This window comes from Calliopsis andreniformis, chromosome 3, assembly GCF_051401765.1.
Source record: "Calliopsis andreniformis isolate RMS-2024a chromosome 3, iyCalAndr_principal, whole genome shotgun sequence".
In the NCBI taxonomy this organism is placed as follows: Eukaryota; Metazoa; Arthropoda; class Insecta; order Hymenoptera; family Andrenidae; genus Calliopsis; species Calliopsis andreniformis.
The window spans coordinates 18,841,713-18,859,998 of NC_135064.1; the positions used below are offsets into that span (position 1 = coordinate 18,841,713).

The following is an 18,286-nucleotide window of genomic DNA, read 5'->3' on the forward strand; positions in this document are numbered from 1 at the left end:
TGATATGTAAGGAATTTTGAAGTTCTTCCTTGTCTGTTTGAAAATCATGGATTATAATATTAATTTTTAAAGACAACACGTACATTGTATTTTCTCTCTTATTTTCAGTTTTAATCTTGAGTACTTCAGAGGAAGACTTCTTCCTCGTACAATGGAATTCTTCAATTGATTCTCAATACTTTCTTCATTCAAATATTGTAACAGTGTACTGATAAGATCGATTTGAATAACTGTCTGGTATGGTAATTAAAATGTCCACACGACTACCAGCTTTATTTTTAAACTGCGCTAAGGCAACGTAAGCATATTTAATTTTCCAACTGAATTACCAATTATTACACGCGAACATACGTTAGGGTGAAATGAATTAACCCACACGATTAATCGTACGGTAACGCGCCCTGCTCCTCGGATCATTAATCATTTTGTAAATAAACGGCGTTTATTTGATTACAGGCTATGGCCAACGTACGCCAGCGCGCATAACAACCTGGGCACACTCACGGTGGGCGATCAAGCGGAGCAACATTTTTTGGCAGCAATAAACGCTCAACCAGGCCACGTGAATGCTCATTACAATCTTGGTCAACTTTATAGGTTAGTTGTTACACGAATTTTTTCACTCTCGCATATTTAAGAATATGAATTTTTGAATGTTCAAACCTTCAAATATTCAAATCTCTCCCTATTCAAATGTTTGAATTTTCAGAACTTTCAATTTTCATATTTTCAAACATTCAAATATTTAAATGTTTAAGCTTTAGAATTTTTTAAATTTGCATTCTTTTAATTTGTTTCACTTCCCAGATTCAGGTTCCTAAAACAGTGTCTCTTGTCTCCTCACAAATATTTTCGCGTGTGGATTCCTGTGATTAATAGCGTTAGCATTAATAAAAATTTGTATAATTAAAAACATTCATAGACCTCATCTTTACGAATCAGTCAGTCTTGTAGTAGTATTCAAACACCAGTGAAATTTCGCCATACATGTTGGTTTCGCTGGTTTTACTTCCATATCGAAATTAGTTTACTGGTTTATAAAAAAAAAAGACTGTTTCGGTACACGTGTAACAATACCAAAATCAAGGACTATTTTCGATCTCTAGACACGTAGTACTTGAAGGCATGCTAATAGGAACTCCCACCGCGAAGGATAAACAGAGGTACAGGAAGAATCTCGGAACCTGCGCGTCTATTTTATTAATGATATATCGGAGGTAGACCAAAGTGCATGTTCCGCGATAAATTCAGCTTGGCAAGGTAATTCTAGGGGCACGGTCAAAATTAAAGTTTAATTAACGCCTCGTGCTTGATAAATTAAAGTTTAATTGACGGGAGGAACGAAGCGTGAGTGCGTGCGCGCACCACCACTATCATCATTGCCTTTATCCAACGTGATCCGCAGAATGTTTCGCCGTGCGAGGCACAGGGGAAACGTTGACCGTACAATTTTTCAGTTTTCTCTCTGCTGAACGGTATTTCCTCGTGAAATCCTTGTTTCGCGCGTTACGAGATGGTGTAGTCGATGGAAACGTCACCAACTGAGCCGTTCCGAGTCGTAATAAAATTGCTGTGCAGCTGAGAATTTTGCTGGGAGATAGGGGAATGGGTTTCTATTTAAACGAGGATTGTATTGTATATTATTTTGATCGTCTTTATATTCATTTATGTTGGTAGTTCTAATGTGATTGCATTATATAACACCTTAGATTTAAATACTCTCTAGAGGATTCATAGGTCTAAAAACTCGCTATATCCTCTCAATATTCTTTTGTAAACTCCCTCTAGGGCTCTCTATATCTGTTTTACATAAAAACTCTCGATGGACTCATCCTCAAGGCACACACACATCAGCATATATTTTCAGCAATCTCTCAACTACCTCTGCCACATACGAGCACATTTGATACTTTTATTCTATACAGAATTCACTTAGGTTCTAAGGACACCCTCAATTATATTTCACATGTAGCCCCTTAACCCCCACCTAGTGTAGTATTAATAGCATAATATAATCTAATTGGATTATTGGATTTCTATAATAAAAAAAGAGTTGAAAGTAATAAATAAAAAATTTCCAACTTATTAACTACTGTAAATTATAAATTACTTCATCTTATTTTGTTCGCCATTGAACTAAAATTCCCTATACCCTCAATCTGCACAGATTTCAACTCCAAATTCATTTATGAAGCCATTGATGAAACCCCACATAGAAGCAAACAGAAATATGAAACGTATCGGTATTCCACAACGTATCGAAATCTGTTTTCCAGGAAAACCAACAGGACAGAGGAGTGCATACGAATGCTGCAGAAATGCGTTTCTCTCGATCCAGCGTACACACCTGCCTATCTAGTCCTGGCAAGACTGGCAACCGGTCCAGCGGTGGGGGTGCTTCTGAAGCACGTGGTCCGCCTGCAACCCCGCAGCCCCGACCATCTGGCAGAATATGCTTCCTGGTTGTACCAAAACGGTAAGTGACAGCGGTAAAACGAGTAAATTGCTTCGGAGGGATAAACCCCCGCGACCCCATTACGGCGGGTCCGAAGTACGGGTTAAAGTAGTTTAAAGTAGCCAAACAACGTCGAAACTCCGCCACGAAACAACCTGCAGTTGGATTCCTCGTCCCCTCCTATCCAGGCTTTATACTCACGCTAAATCGTCTCTCGTCTCCCCAGGGAAATGGCTGCCCTCCCTCAAGTACTATCTCAAAGCCATGGAAGTCTCGCCCTCGCACAGATCGTCGCTTTTGGGGACGGTCAAGATCCTGAGGTTGCGGGGTCAGTGGCCGAGAGCTCATCAACTTATCACCAGGTGAGTGAACTAAACATCGATGATAACGAGATGTAGCTGTGTTGCCTATCTTGGATTATTTCTAGCTATTTTTATACAGGGGGTACAACTATAAGTATATCTGTATATGTGGATGGGGGAAAGTTTAAGGGGTGATTCTGGATGTCAAGACGAAAATCAAGGAAAATCGAGACTAATGGAATTTCTTTTGACCGTACGTTTATCAATCGTAGGTGCTTAAGGGAAACAGTGATTATCGTAGCCATTGACGTTAAAGGACCCCATTTAATTGTGGCTGGATTCCACGACCCTCGACCGAGAGAGTGGCTTCGATAATCATTGATATATTTGAGTCGACCCCTGCCTTAGCCCTGACTCAAATTTTGCCCTGATAATGATATTTGATTTGTTCAATTTCAGGCAGATTTTACTGGTGCTTAAATCCTTATAATTAACGAAGTGATTATTCTTGGTTTTCGTCTTACTTTAATGTCTAGAACACCCCATCCAAAAGTATTAGGACATCTAGTATCTTCAATGAACCTTCATTTTACAATATAAATCGTCAATGATCAGAAATTTTAAGGAAAATGCTACATGTTAAGATAAAACGATATTTCACTGTGTCTGACTTGAAACTTATTCTACTGATTTCTCTGTATCTGACTTGGGATCTATTCTAATGATTTCTCTCTTTCTGGCTTAAGCCTCATTCCACTTATCTCTCTGTCTGACTCGGAACTTATTCTACTTAGTTTGTTGTGTCTGACTTGAGATTTACTCTACTACTGGTTTTATTATATCTTACTTCGAACTTACTTCACTGGTTTCAGTATGCCTGACTTGAGACCTATTCTACTGATTTCGTTGTGCCTAATCGTAGCTAGTGCACATAGGAAGTAGAATAAGTTCTAAGTCAGACACATTTCACGTAAATTTTCAGCGTTTTAAGCATAATTCGCTACTGACATTAGAACTTTATCCAAATACATATGATGTGACCGAGCAAGTATTCTAATACTTTTGGAGCGAATGTATATTATTTTCTCTTTATAAGCTGGTCCTTATTTATTGTTGACCATGTCTTGATGAGAAACATCCGGTACATAAATTAACCTCAGAAATGCGTTTCCTACGTTCCATAAGTTCATCGTTGCTAACGATTTACGAGGTCATAACAAGTACAGACTGTATTGTGCGAGATAATGGAATTCTCAAGAGTCCCGCGCAAGTTCCGCCCATCTCCGCGACTTTTTCCCAAAGTTAGAAGTCTCCTCTAAAGCGACGAAAGAGAAACAAATCAGAAATTTCCCAGCAGCCGTCGCAGTCTCCCCCAAAGTAAATTAGCAGAAGCAAACGGAAACTCTCGGTAACTCCTTGGCGCTCGCGTGCTCTAACCGAAAATACAAACTGGTAGGCACTTGCTGCCAGGGCAGCGAATCGCCGAGGCATCTCGTGGCCGCTTTAATTTCTGTCCTCGACGCGAAACTTTTATCCCTGAATCGCTGATCGTTTCCACCGAGCGCATGCAAGTGTAGTCACGCGCCCGCGCGCGAATTATAGGATACTCCAGCTCGTGCAGCGAGCCTCGCCCCTTGTGCTCTCGCGCTCGCCATTCTTTCCCGCTTCTCCCGCTCCTTTTACCCCTCTCGAGCTGTAATCCTCTCGCGCCCCCGTAGCGAAAATAGCGTCTATAAAGCAGCCACGGTAAATTTGCCGGCGACGATTTGCGTTGTTTTTGCAGCCGCCGACTGGGGTTGCGCGATCGAACGCACACCACTGTGGAATCAATCCTTCCTTGCTGAACGAAATTATGGTTTCATTCTGTGATCGATACGCCTCGCCATCCAGTTGTTTTCGATCGCGCCAGCTGGGGGTTGCCTCGAACTGATAGAGAATAGAGGGTTGGGAAGGAAATAGCTTGAAAAATAATTGTGGTATAATTGGAGTGAGTAGACTGCTGGTGTTTATGCATTCATAAAAAAATTTAAATATGCAAAAAAGGGTATAGAATATGCATAGTGTGAACAAAATTAAATGTCGCAACTAAAATACACTCTCTATTTATTTTTTAATTTTTTCAGTTTGGTTCTCGAAAATATAAGGTTGAATAAATATTCGCAGCCTCTATAAATGTTCTCTACTAATAAGTACATTATGTATTGAAGCTTATAGACCCAAAAAACCAGTTCCATTTCTCTCGTATAATTATGATCCTACTATGAATGAGCTGAATATGTTAATTCTCAAATGAAGATGAACCATCGCGGACTTGTTATTTTTTTTCAAGATTCTGAATCATTCAATAAAACGTCCAACTAATCTTGAACTTCATTCACATTTCTCCAAATAGATACCTACATTTTTATTTATACATATCAATTCTCCTTACTATTCTACATAAAAAAGTATTAATATCATAGGGCCCCAAAAAATCACATTTAACAAGATACACACACAACTCCATCTAAAAATGGTCTCAAACCCCTAAATAAAGACAACACTAACAATTATTCAAAATTTCATCCTACTCTCATCAATGAAGAGAATCACTGAACCCCGTACACCGATCAGACTTTTCCCCATTAATTACACAAACTACCACAGTCACAAACAATCATTTCATCAATACCCACTCCACACACTCGCGAACCGCAGACCTACACTTTTCCACTGGCAAACCGTGGCCTGCTGTAGGCGTGGTCGACTGTCCAGGTCGAGGGGGTGAATTTCGCGGAAACAGTGGCAAGTGGGTGGCCCGGGCGATGGTGTTGCTCTGTAACTACCGTCCGCGAGATTTCAATATGCGCCGTTTGACAGATGTGCCGCACCGTGCAGATTTTAAATGCAAATATAAATCTTCCGTGCGGGCCCGCAATTGGCGTCAGAAGATAGGGTGCTCGGCGGTGGATCGGGGAGGGTTTCGAATACGAGGGGGCGCAGACGGTTTCTGTTCTCGCGGACCGACGAAAGTACAGCTCTGCTGGCACCGTTTCGCTGCCTGGCATTGTACGCGCGTGTTGTTTCCGTGCAGCCGGAGAACGGAGTAATTACGATAGTCTGCCTCTTTGTTTTCCGCTGGCGGAAGTCTGTATTAGAGGGGCAACCGCGTCGCGTGTAGTTTCCGTCGGCTTGATAGTCCGTGGTTCGTTAGGGCACTTCTTTTTTCCCCATTGGCGTGAGTTTGATTGTCGCGCGACCGAGTCGAGCGAGTCGCGCGGATTTGTTTGCATACCTTGATAATCCTGCGACTCTTTTTTTCTGAAAGAAACTGGTGCCCGTGCTGACGACACAATAATTAGCATTGAAATTCAATCTAGAACACTGACTACAGCACGCAGTAAGTGAAAAAAGTTTTCCTCCGTGCGTGGGGCAATCATCGAGGAGTATGAAGCGCTAGCAATATTGACCTCTCGAATTTTTGCACTGAACCCGTGTTACTTATTATCCCACGTCTTTATCGGTTATTCGCGTAATTCCACATTTTCCTCGTTAATACGAAGCTGCGGATATTACAGCTTCATATTTTCCCTGTTAATGTGCGCTTGTTTATTCTTGATCATCGTTGAAATCTTCTGAATAACTTATAGCTGCGTTAAAATATATAACGAAATGAACGTGAATATTGTATAATAAATACATGATCGTTCGCTGTACTTTTGACTTTGGTTTCTAATTCTTCCCTTCAGATTAATTCTTCGTCAGTTAATGTCTGTAGTAAAAGTTACGAAGCAATTTACAGTGTTAATTATGAACCATCAACTCTCGCTGTTATCGGTCCACTGTGTCTCTCCCAGCGATCGAACACGTTAAACTGGATGAAGCGAATGCGCTATCCATCGTGTGAATGAATTGCTCGTCTCGGCGCCATTGATTTAGAAATGGCCCGACGCAATCGTCGCGCAGCATCTGCGTGCACAACGCTGCTGAGTAATAATAATAAAATAGCATAGAGCGCGTTTATTTATTCCTACGCTGGTCCATGCACTGCGTCGCGCTGCGGAAAATATTGATTCGCCGTTTAAGTGGATTGCGCTTATAGTCGGAGGTCCTGCTCGCGAGTGGGCTTGTAAATAAACCATAAAGCGATAAATTTGTCAAATCTTACACCGCATTTTCGACCGTTTCATTGTTCATCCCTTCACTACGTTCGACTTATGAATTATTCATCGGTATGAATTATTCACTAGAAGAACTGCGGAACTGGCCAACGTTTAACCGTGAGCCCACCCTGTTGTATATAATACAAATCGTCATGCGCGTGAATCGCGAGCGAGTTATGCCGATCGCGATCATCGAATGGATTCTGAAGAAATTTTGATAGGTCTGAATTGACGCTGGAGGATTCGAAGGTTTATTTTTGGGCTGAGTGGGTGTGATTATGGGAATACTTCTGGGACAGCGATTGCGTTATTGTATTGATGTGGATTGGGAATATATGGAATAGGGAGAAGGTTCTTGGTTTAAGAATGTCTGAAATCTGTGAAATAAATTCTTCGCGTAGAGGACTCCGTTTTCGAGGAAATTGACTTTGAAAATTCATGCTACGTGAGCCAACTCGATCGACCTAGTTGCATGGTCTCTGCTAGGAGACACTGACTTGTTTTAGTGCAGTACATGATACATGATATGAATCTATGAAAAGCTGAACGTAGAATTTCACGGAATGTGCTTTCATAAAATTCTATTGAATTGTATTTGTAAACTGAATGTAATATGTATAAAACTGACGGAGTGATGGTTCACTCAGAGAAATACTGAGACGTCTTATTTCATCGACATACCATTGGCGCTTATTAAAATAATTTTCATTAGTTTTAACACTTTTTTATCACTCCATATTATCTAGCAATGAACCAACGGAATCCCATCTTCTTCCTCAATTTAATTACACATGGCCATGCATTTAGCTCAATATACATTTGTTATTTAACAAATAATTTAAAAAACATTTCAAATGAAAACTCTTGCAAATTTATTGCTACACGTTTCCGTGTTTACAAAACTCTTAAATTAGTTTCGATGTGTGAAGCGGTGGAAAGTAATATTGTGGGTTGTGTAATATACCTTTAATTTTACGTGCTTTCCATATTCATATGATATCCAAATATACAACGAAATGTTACTGCAAATAAATGTAATTAAAAATTAAAATGAATGTTTTTTTATCTCCTTGCCATTCGCTGGGAAATGTTCACCGAATTGTGTTTGGCTGTAATAAACGCGCGTAACAAATTATTCAAAAATCCCTGCTGCGTTCGAATTTTTACAGTTTATTTGTTTTTGCGCCACTTCGATACGTGGCAAGTCGATTTTCACTTTGCAGCGTTTGCACACTGTCAGATTAACTTCTCATAAATCGTCTGTCGACTTCGAAACCCATTTAACTTCGACGCCAAGACATTTTCTTTTGAAATTCTTACAGTGACCAGGTTCTGCACTTACTTTACCGTAAATCACAATTTAATCGACTTGTAGAACTCCACGAGAGAAATAGGAAAGTATTAACTTGTAATTGGCGAATTAAACACATAATAATTTTCGAGTTATTCTGTAACTGTAGATTCTAAGGTTAGTAATTTAATACTATTATTAGAATTATCTGTAATTAACATCCCCTTTATTTTCCTTCACTCACTTTCCACCCCCCATACTTAAATATCCTCTGCAACTTAAATTTCAAAACCTAGTGAAAATTGCCTGCATCACTAAACCCTGAGGCCATAAATTACCCTTACAGGTCCAGCTCAGATTCCATCCTCCCAGTGGATAATCTTGCAATTTCTTCGCTCGAGAAAACTGTTCCTCTAAAAGTTCAATATTTCACGAAGGCGAAAACTCGAGTTTCCTTTTGCGAATTAAAAAACTTCCGTGTCGAATCGAGCGCCTGCTAATAAAGAAACATTGAAACATTTTGTTTCCCAGCCTGTTACGATTCAGCGATACGACGACACGATGCATCAACAATCGAGTTATTTAATTTCCGTGCATCGGGGCAAAATTTCTGGCGATGAAAACGACACGGAAAATTGTGGGACAGCCTCTGTAATATAACTTCCCAGCCCTGCCTATATTTACACGCGCGCGCGCTGCAATTTGCGAGGGTGTCTGCCCATAAAATACGAACGTTTTATAATCAACCATCGCACAAGCATTATTGTCTATTATGGCTTATTTAAAAATACGATGGAAAGGCAACAGCTTTCGATCAGATGCGCCCCCACGATGCGGACTAATATTTCGCTAGAAATAAAATTACATAATGCACGATGTGAAAGTACAAAGAACACATTATCAGCGTTTCCCCGTTCGTGGCGATGGTTTTGCTGCGTCATGGTTTTTGGAGAATTATCAGGCATTAGCGAAGCGTATCGACGCGTTCTGATTCATTTTGGAAAATCAACTTTGTCCATATTGTTCACAGCGCTCCCATTTTGTCGCGAAAGCGTGGCTGATTTCTGTGCGGTAAGAATAAAAAGATTCATGGAATAAAAACATGTTTTAGTTTTTTGAAAAATCGCACTGATGTAGATGACGGCGCAATGGCCCTGTCACTCGGATGCATCGAAATTCGCTCTGTAATAACGACGAATTCTGATCAAAATTTACCACCGTGTGCTTCCTTATAATTTTATGCTTCACATGGGGGTGAAAAATAAAAACAGGCAGCGGATTCATTATTGCTATATACAGCAGAAACACAAATGTTTGTCTGTGTTGGCTAAAAGAGACGTTGCATTGTTATAGTATTGAATAACAGATGGCAAAACATTTTGGAATAAATTTATGTATTAAAAACAGACAAAATTGAAACTACGTTACCATTTCCATGTTATAAAATTGATGATAGAATTCGAACAATAAGCGAGTGTTTTGTTAAAAAAAACAATTGTAAAGTCACTTTTTGGAAGCAATAAATACCAGAAATTTAATTATACAACTTGCTGCTATTTTCACACACCACGAGATTTCAATAATCAGTAGCTAGTAATTGTATCAGAAACTCAAACTACAGATATTCAACGTGGGGAGCGTAATTGAATTTCCTTGCAGCGTGCCACAGGCACAATTCAAGAGAACCAGAACTACTCAACTAACATAATTGACCCAAAACCTTCCACGCTAAGTAAAATTATTCCTAAATAAACAGATACCCAACAATTTCTGCATCTCAGTTTATAACAAAAAATAATCCTTCAGAAATAGTTTACCAATCAATGGCCAAATAAATTTTCAAAATATAACGTTTCAAATATTTGAATATTTTAGTAAGTTCAATATTTAGGGAATATTAACCACGCAGTTTTATACTAATTAAGAATTAGAGGCAATCTGGAAGCTCTGCGAAAGTTCCAGTTGCTATGTTCCATTGCGACATGCGACGTTCTCTTTACGTTCCACCTTTTTCAAACGTATAAATTCCGGAGAGAGCCAGTGCACGCAGAGGGATGATTCCATGGCCAACGATAACGTCGTCACCGTTGCGTTAAGCGCTCGTCGAGCTGATAAATCGGGAATTTACTGACGCTACCTCCCTCTGTGTATTTTCAACTCGCGGAGCCGAGAGTTCCGCGTGCCCCCGTTCATGCGTGGACGTGTTCTCCTTCTTTTTACAAAAATATATTTCTGAAAGACCATCGTTTTCAAGAGCAAGCAGAAAACAATGGTTCCAAAACATGACTCGCGTTTTAAGATTTCAGTATTAATTAAAATACTACTCCAGAGGCACGGAAATGTTTGCATACTTGTCGTTCCGCGTGTAGCAAATATTTTCTTTGCTAGATTCTTTTGTTACGTGCACATTGACGTGAATTTTTTCGGGGACTAGAACTGTTATTATTATCTTCTGGTTCGATTATTCTGTTCTCCCCGCTGATGGTTCATTCTGAAATCCTTTAAGCAAGAGTGTCGAAAATTCTCGAATTTTGAGATATTCAAATATACGAATTTTGAAATATTCAAATATTCAAATATTTGAACTTTCAAATTTTCAAATATTTGAACTTTCAAATTTTCAAATATTCAAATTTTCAAATTTTCAAATTTTCAAATTCAAAACCTTTCTATGTATTTGTATCAATTTTTTGAGTTCCACTTCTAAGACAACTACATTTAATCTGTAAGTGACCTTATCTTAGTACGACAAGACTTCTAATTATACTATTCCCTAAAAACGCGTTCTAAATAAATTATTGCACAGGCTATCTCATAAAACGCGGCAGAAGCATCGAATAACAATGACACAGCTAACCAGCTGGCTCAAAATTACGATATCACCCTCATATCGTCCGCCGGTACTGCATCGACAATCACTTGCCACGACGCAATAACGATTTCGCTGGAACGGGCCAAAAAGGGGGAAAAATTGACAGGAAGTCGTACCATAACGTTAGATCAAGCTCGCAGCTAACGTTTTCATAGTAGAGCAGCGCGATTCAATAATGCTTACCCCGTTTAGACTACCCTCGCTCTTCTCTCCTTTCTCTCCCGTTTCGACCTCCACCCTTTCCCAACCGTCCCATCGCCATGCCACAGTAACCTTTATCTTCCCTGCTAAACGGCTATTTTATAATTCATGGACCGCCATGTTTCATCCAGTCTATAGGTGCGTTAGCAAATGGCCGATATCGTCGCGATACACGTCGCCCACCGAGCTAAAACTACAGTTTGGTCGAACTTCGCTTTGCGTAAATGTTCGAGCACGACGCGAACAGCCCCTTCCCCTAGCCCCCGACCCCTCGATGGTGTTTAATTTCCAGTCTGAAGTTGGAATATTCCATCGAAAGGGATCGGAAAGGGCGGCGGAAATGCTCCAAGTGCGAAGGTCGGTCCCGTGTCGCGAATGGAACGAAGTGTACCGAGCGGGGTGTAACTGGGGGTGGCAAGCATTGTCCGACAAAACAATTCGGTTTCTCGTTAGTGGACGGGGAAATTGTTCGGATGGTAGATTAGCGAGAATTGCAGCGGTGAGGCGTTTCGGAGGCGCGATGGCTCCCTTTTTCTGTAAATTGGATCAGAAGGGTGGCTTTTCCTCAGAATCTGCTTAGGGCTGGTCCTCGTTTTGAATGGCTTTGATAGAGATTTCAGGGTGATTAATTGTATAAGCGTTTAACTGAGAGGTATTTGTACTTGAGTTAGAAATATGTACGTAGATCTTGTGAGTGTATTATTAACCCCTAATTCTGTATCTCAGAGCCAGACTAGCTTAAAAACATTTATTTTAAAATTGAGTTTTTTTACAGGATCTTATTGCTTTCTCTTCATTTTACTTTCCGACGTGTACTTTGAATACTTTGCATATTTTCATAAATTATGTGTATTTTGCGCAACTTCACTTTTCTACATGTTGAATTTTCCCATAAATGAATAGACAATGTAGTTATAATTTTTTAAACCTCTAGGAAGACTCTAATCTTTATATTTTTACTCGTGTAACATTATCCAATTACCGTCACAGAACTTTTCAAGCAGAGAAATACAGGAAATAGACAAGCAACATCGCATACAAGCATCGCATTCGATTACATGACGCGGAATTGGGCCACCCCTATCTAGCGTAATTCTTCTCGAATAAATGCGACGGCCTTGATAACGATCGGGATTATTCGGCTGACTGAATGCGCCGCAGCGGCGACGCGCGACGGTGCATTCGTTGCACCAGCGCTTCATTCAACCAGAAATGAAGCAGTAACCGCGTTACATCAAAAAATGAAACAGTAACACAGTTACCTAGAAAAATTAGTCCGCAGAGAAACGCGGCGGGGCTGCAAAGGAAAGGCGCGGGAATTTAAATGCACGAGAGAAAGAAGAGGAAGAAGTGTCTTTTGAAACTGAATTAATCAAGGTATAGTTAGCAATGAGCAGTTACCACCGCAACACCGTTCACTGAGGCACAAAGGAGGATGGCGTAGGCGCAGAAAGGGGATGGAGAGGAGGAAACGAGGAAAGCTGAAACGTGGTCTTTTATTTCCTTGCGAAGTGAGCGCGAGTGAACGGCCGCTCTAGGAACGTTCTATCTTAGAGGAAATTCCAAGGGTGATGGAAATTATCGCGGCCCGCTACCGTTCCGGAAGCCGTGCGCAAATATTCGTGAGATGCGTTTAGCAAGACGTTCCCGAGAAATTTTCCTCGGATGCGGCAAGCATTTTATAACGTTTCCTCTTCTACCAGAATTCTCGTGCAATATTGATTCAGGACCATTTCTAAAGTTTCACTGCTCTGCTTCTTTCTGCAAAAATAACTGGCAAAATTAATCCTCATTTGCTGGAGACCAAATAATTTATTCTTGGATATCACATTAAATGTGTATTAATTCTCTTCTCGCGATATTACTTCCTGACCTACTACTAAGTTAACTGATGAATATTAACAGGCATTTCTAGCGATAGGAAACGAAACTTTCTAAAACAAAATGGAATTGTCTGGTCACGAAATTGTCAGATCAAAAATAAAATGTGTCTGACTAGGTATACTCTCCTGACTTATTCTACTGATTTCGCTATGCCTGGCCTAATATCATGCCTGCTGTCAGTAGAATAAGTCTTCTAATCAGACACATTTCACGAGTATATCTATTTGTCGAGTATATAAATTCTAATGCGATATTAAACAAAATACTTAATATTTAATGCAATTCATTAATACTCTTCTAATATTTTGCAAACACTTTTTGTGATCCAGTGTTTTAATTCTGTTAAACAAAGCTGTACGTCTCGCCACTTAACTAAAAAAAGTAGTTTACTCTCGAGATACAAAAACAGTAATAAAATACTCTAGACAGTATACAAACGATTAAGAACGAAATAATTTTGATAATAAAAAGACAGAAATCCTCTCAAAGACTATTTTCCCTCTTTCTCTTCACACCCCAATATGTTCACCCAACAAGACTCACATGTTTTCAAGTACCACGGAAACTCCGTGTCACTAGGAGCCAAGAAAGATTAATCGGGCTCGAAATTTGAGTAACGCTAGATGCACAAAGCTGAGAAGCGAGGGAGCATCAGACACTACGGGGGTTAATGTCGCGAGTCAAGTATGTGACACGATAAAAGATCGCGCGCGTCCTCTCAGTGACTCTGACTATTGACTCCTGATATTCACCCTCTTTTCCGCCTCGTAAACACGCCGTTCGTCCGCGAAAAAAAGCCGAGGCCAGGCGAGCGAACTGCGCGCGGAAGTGACGCGTGAAAAGGGTATGTCATTTACGAATTTATTTTATCGGGAGGGCGTGAACGGTTCCCAGGGCGACACCGTCAGGAGTTCCATCATCGTGAACACGGCCCATGACTCGCGACCGCCTGGCAATTTATTTCCCCGCGCGTACGTTGAACGCGTGTCTCCTTTCTTATTATTGAATCACGCCGCGATATTTCTTCGCTCGGGAGAAATATTGCCCGAGATAAGGAAAGGGTGTCTTTAACCGAGCGCCAAGGGGATGGACGTTATCGTTCCGCGTTTATTGTCGCCTCGATAATTTGAAATTTGTCGACGTTTAAGAGCCACTTTCGAGTAAATGTTTCCTGTGTGTTTGTGTTTCAGATGGCACCTGATGCTACGCGCGAAGCGGGGCGGTCTCATATATCGCGGCGATCTCTATATACGCGCGTGGCAGCTGCAGAGCGAGTCCCGGCGTAGGGCGCACCAACATCAGGGGAATATCTGCTTGCCGGTGAGTAATGTTTCTTTTTTTATGCGATTCTCGAGCAGCGGATTTATTGCTGAGGAACTTTTGATGGAATTCGTATCATGTTTCTTTTTATACAGTGTTTTTTCTATGGATGTTCGTGGAATTAAGTAGGAACCGTATATTTGTTAAACTACTTTTGGGGTTTAAGACTTGATAGCAATTTAGTATCTAAGGGTAGGTGTCTACTTGAGAACAAAACTATCGTGACAGTATTTTCTAATAGAGTAAGTATTTACTGTTAGATACTATGTTTAGTGTTTAGAGTAATTAAGAGTAAGTGTCTGAGATGAATACACTATCTGAGAGCACTCTCGACAGTAACTCGTGACAGTTTTATTTCTAAGTGGACAGGTACCTTAATACTAAGGCTTTCTCGTCACTAGCAAGTAGTATAACTTTACCATATCGCTCTAAGGGAGTAATATAGGTCAATATATTTTCTTTGAATTTTACTGGAGGGTGAATAAAAAATTATTCAAAGGAGAATCAGACACTAGTTCCATTTATAATTCTCACTGCCAAAATAAGAAACAAAAATTTCCTTCCTCTGTGAATAATCTCAAAAAGCACGATCCTAGCATGAAATAATCTTCCCAAATACACTATAGCGGTACCTATATGTATAACACACGAAGAATTACACGGCGCATTAGTCGTACATAAAAAAATACAAGAAATATGATTCAGTGCAATCGTCCTTGATCCATGCAGCCCCAGCGCTACTACTCGTAAAATTTACGATCTTTATTTCGCGAGACATTTCCGCGCGGAAACGACAGAACAGAAAGAAGACGACGAAGTACGTAGTATTAATATTTCTATTAAATTTCCGCGGCGCTTGACGTTGATTCCACCCGACGATCCTTTTACTTTGCCCCGTACGTTTTAATATTTCCCTCATTCTTTTCGGCCCGTTCGCTCGGTTCATTTTGCCTTTGGATAACTTCCTCCCGAGGAAACACCGCGATAAAAGTAATTGAACAAATTAGCCTGGAGCTGCAGGAGAAGGTCGGCTACCGCGAACGAAGAGCGCGGCTCTATTCCCCATGTCCTCTTAAACTCCTTCGAAGATTAATTGAGATTCTTCGGTCACGTCGTATCGCCATAATTCTAATTAAATAGATTCGACTGCGCCCGGTTCGCTTCCTGTTCCTTCGTTTTCTATTCACCCCGCGTCGCCGTCGCGCAATTCGTTCCAGTCGTTAAAGATTCAACTCGTAAAAACTCGGCCGTTTTGGACCACCTCGTAGCTTCCGCGTTCTACTTCGCCCCCCTTACCTCCTGACGCTCGACAAAGTGGTTTCTGTCGATCGTTCGAAATACGCTAGACGGAAATTTCATAGAGGCGGTAAATTCAAATGACGCCGCAACTGAAGACAATGAATGGTCGAAATTGTGCTATTTTTGGGTGTTATTTAGTCGAGGAGTTCGTGAGCTGGTAAAGGATATTTCAAACGTTATCTAATATGGTATTTTTGGGCCGTAGAGTTTAGAAGTATCTGATGTTATTCGGTTTGGAGGAGCTATAAAAGGAATTAGTGGAACTGTAGTAGGACGATGGCTCCACTTGTTATACACTTTTTGTTACGTACCTTAAGGTGGGTCTGCAGTAGCAAATAGTTCGTGAATGTTATTCGTAAACAATATTAGCAAACAGTTCACGAACTTTTTATTACTCTTTACTCGATTTCTCCACGAACAGGAAGAACAGCGTACGAACAGACCATTCCTAGGAAACTCAATTTCCATACTGTTCGTGAACAGTGGGCGAACTCTTGAAATAATGCATGGGATACTATGCGAAAACAAAATTGTAAATTATGTATGCTTCCAGCTGCCAATTTTTAATTACCTAATTCAGTCAAAGTAATTTATCCTTTCATCGACTGCTATTTCATAGCAGTCTTGTATAAATATTCATTCAATTAAAATCCAGTGCTCTGTAAGTATTAATATTAAGCAATAATTTTACTGAATAAACCTGTACGTTTTAATAATCAAGGAATTCCATACTAACTCCAACTGCCAATTTCATCGAAGACAAATGTGTCCTTTTCTATAAAACAAACGAGTCATGTCACTTATCGTAATACACCTCCATACAAACTTAATCTCGTACTTGACCTCCATCTCTTCCACTTGAGAGACCCTGTCACCTACTTTTCCACCCTTCAAACAACCCCATTCCTCACCGTCCCAATTTCACCCAGTTCCCCCAAATCTCCCCTCTCGAAAAATAAGCTCCCCTGTTAGGGTAGCACGGGATCGCGACAAAAGCATCGATTAGCGTCGACGGGACAGGGCGGGCCCGTGGTGACGCGTGTCGAGTCGTGCACGGTCCAGCAGCTGGTAAACGTCAGAGCGCTGCCCTCACAAACACATCGGATTGTCTGTTGCAGGAGGGCGGTTGTTCGACGCCGCGTGTCGCCAGCGTGTCGGTGCAGCTCGAGCAGGACAGCAACAAGTCGGAGCAGCTGGAGCGAGCGCCACGCTGCAACGTACGTACCTGTAGACAGCCGCGAAAGGGAAAGGCGCGGGTGACCGCGCCAGCGCTCCTCGTCCAAAACCTCCTGGAGACGCTCTAGCTCTCTCGCGAGTCCTCGACCAGCCCCCTCTCGCTCTCCCCCTGTCCCTTGGTCTCCCCATGAACGAGAAATCAACGGGACACGCGACCACGCGGCGAACTTCGCGGCGAACTTCGCGGCATCGGGAGTTCCGAGTCCAAGGAAGATGGAGTCTGGGTCGCGCGTGTCGCGCGTGTCTCCTTCTGCGGCATCGCTGGATTGGCGTCGATCGGTGAACGATGGCCAGAACGTGGGAAGGAAAAAGGGAGAGAGCCGATGCTCGACGTCGAGTTCGCGGCGTCGAGTGTTCGACGGTCTGACGCCTCGGGGATGGACACGCCCCTGGAGGCTGCGCTTTCACGAGAGAGGACCAAGCGAGATGCATGTTCACGGGTGTTATACAGGGTGCAAAGAGACTGCGGGTGCAATGTTCCTTGGGTGGCTTCATATCGTGAAATGAAACGGGAAGGTCTCGAGAACTGAGGCTTCTACTTAATAATAGACATTTGTGGAAATTGTTCCCTCGAGTTTGGTATCAAGATTAATTACTGTTTAGTGAACAGTAAGTAATATCTGTAGCTCAGAGCTAGAGTCACCCAAGTCCATTTTTTCAGAATTAAGTTTCTTATGGAATCCTATTGCTTTCTCTTTGTTTTATTAAAATGATAGGTATTTAGTTCAGTTACGCTGTAAGTGAAGGAAATTTAGTAGTATAAATTACTCCGAATGCTATATTAATAAATGGGTAATCGTATTTGTGTCTCAGCTCTCCTGAGTAACAAAAAGGGACTTAATTTACTCTGGCTCTGAGGTACAGATATATTATCTAGTATACATTTTCTTGTGGTTTATATTACTTCAGAGATTCAGGTCGAATAGTGCCTTTTCCTATATTTCCAATTACTTGTGTCTGGATGGTTCATTAAGTATAAAATGAATATTAATTTATAGACGATGATATTATTGCAAGCTTCTAGTCTTTTTCATAATTATTTTGTCATTTGAAGGATAGCTACGTGGACGTACAAAAACCGAATACCTCAAAACCGATTAGTATACGACTCTGCGTTTACTCAAATTCTCCACCCCTTTCGATGGGTTCTGCCACCCAAGTAAGTTTGCACCCGCAGCTCTGAAATGGAACAAGAGCAGAGGACGACTGGACGCGAAGTCGTGACGATGGTTATACGAAAATTTCGGACTAGAGACTATTCTTTCAGGAAAAAAGATCGTCTGA

General features: G+C 41.1%; 1 protein-coding gene across 1 annotated transcript in view; it reads left to right on the forward strand.

The window, feature by feature from the left end:
• The window catches only part of LOC143177073 (protein O-mannosyl-transferase TMTC1), a 200,129-nt gene extending 182,916 nt beyond the window's left edge, over nt 1-17,213 (forward strand). The window contains exons 11-15 of the mRNA XM_076374845.1: nt 457-597; nt 2,277-2,476; nt 2,682-2,817; nt 14,338-14,467; nt 16,885-17,213. Of these exons, the coding sequence (XP_076230960.1) occupies nt 457-597; nt 2,277-2,476; nt 2,682-2,817; nt 14,338-14,467; nt 16,885-17,070 (793 nt within the window). The 3' untranslated portion in view covers nt 17,071-17,213. The remainder of the gene's footprint in view (nt 1-456; nt 598-2,276; nt 2,477-2,681; nt 2,818-14,337; nt 14,468-16,884) is intronic.
• The last annotated feature ends 1,073 nt before the right edge of the window (nt 17,214-18,286 follow it).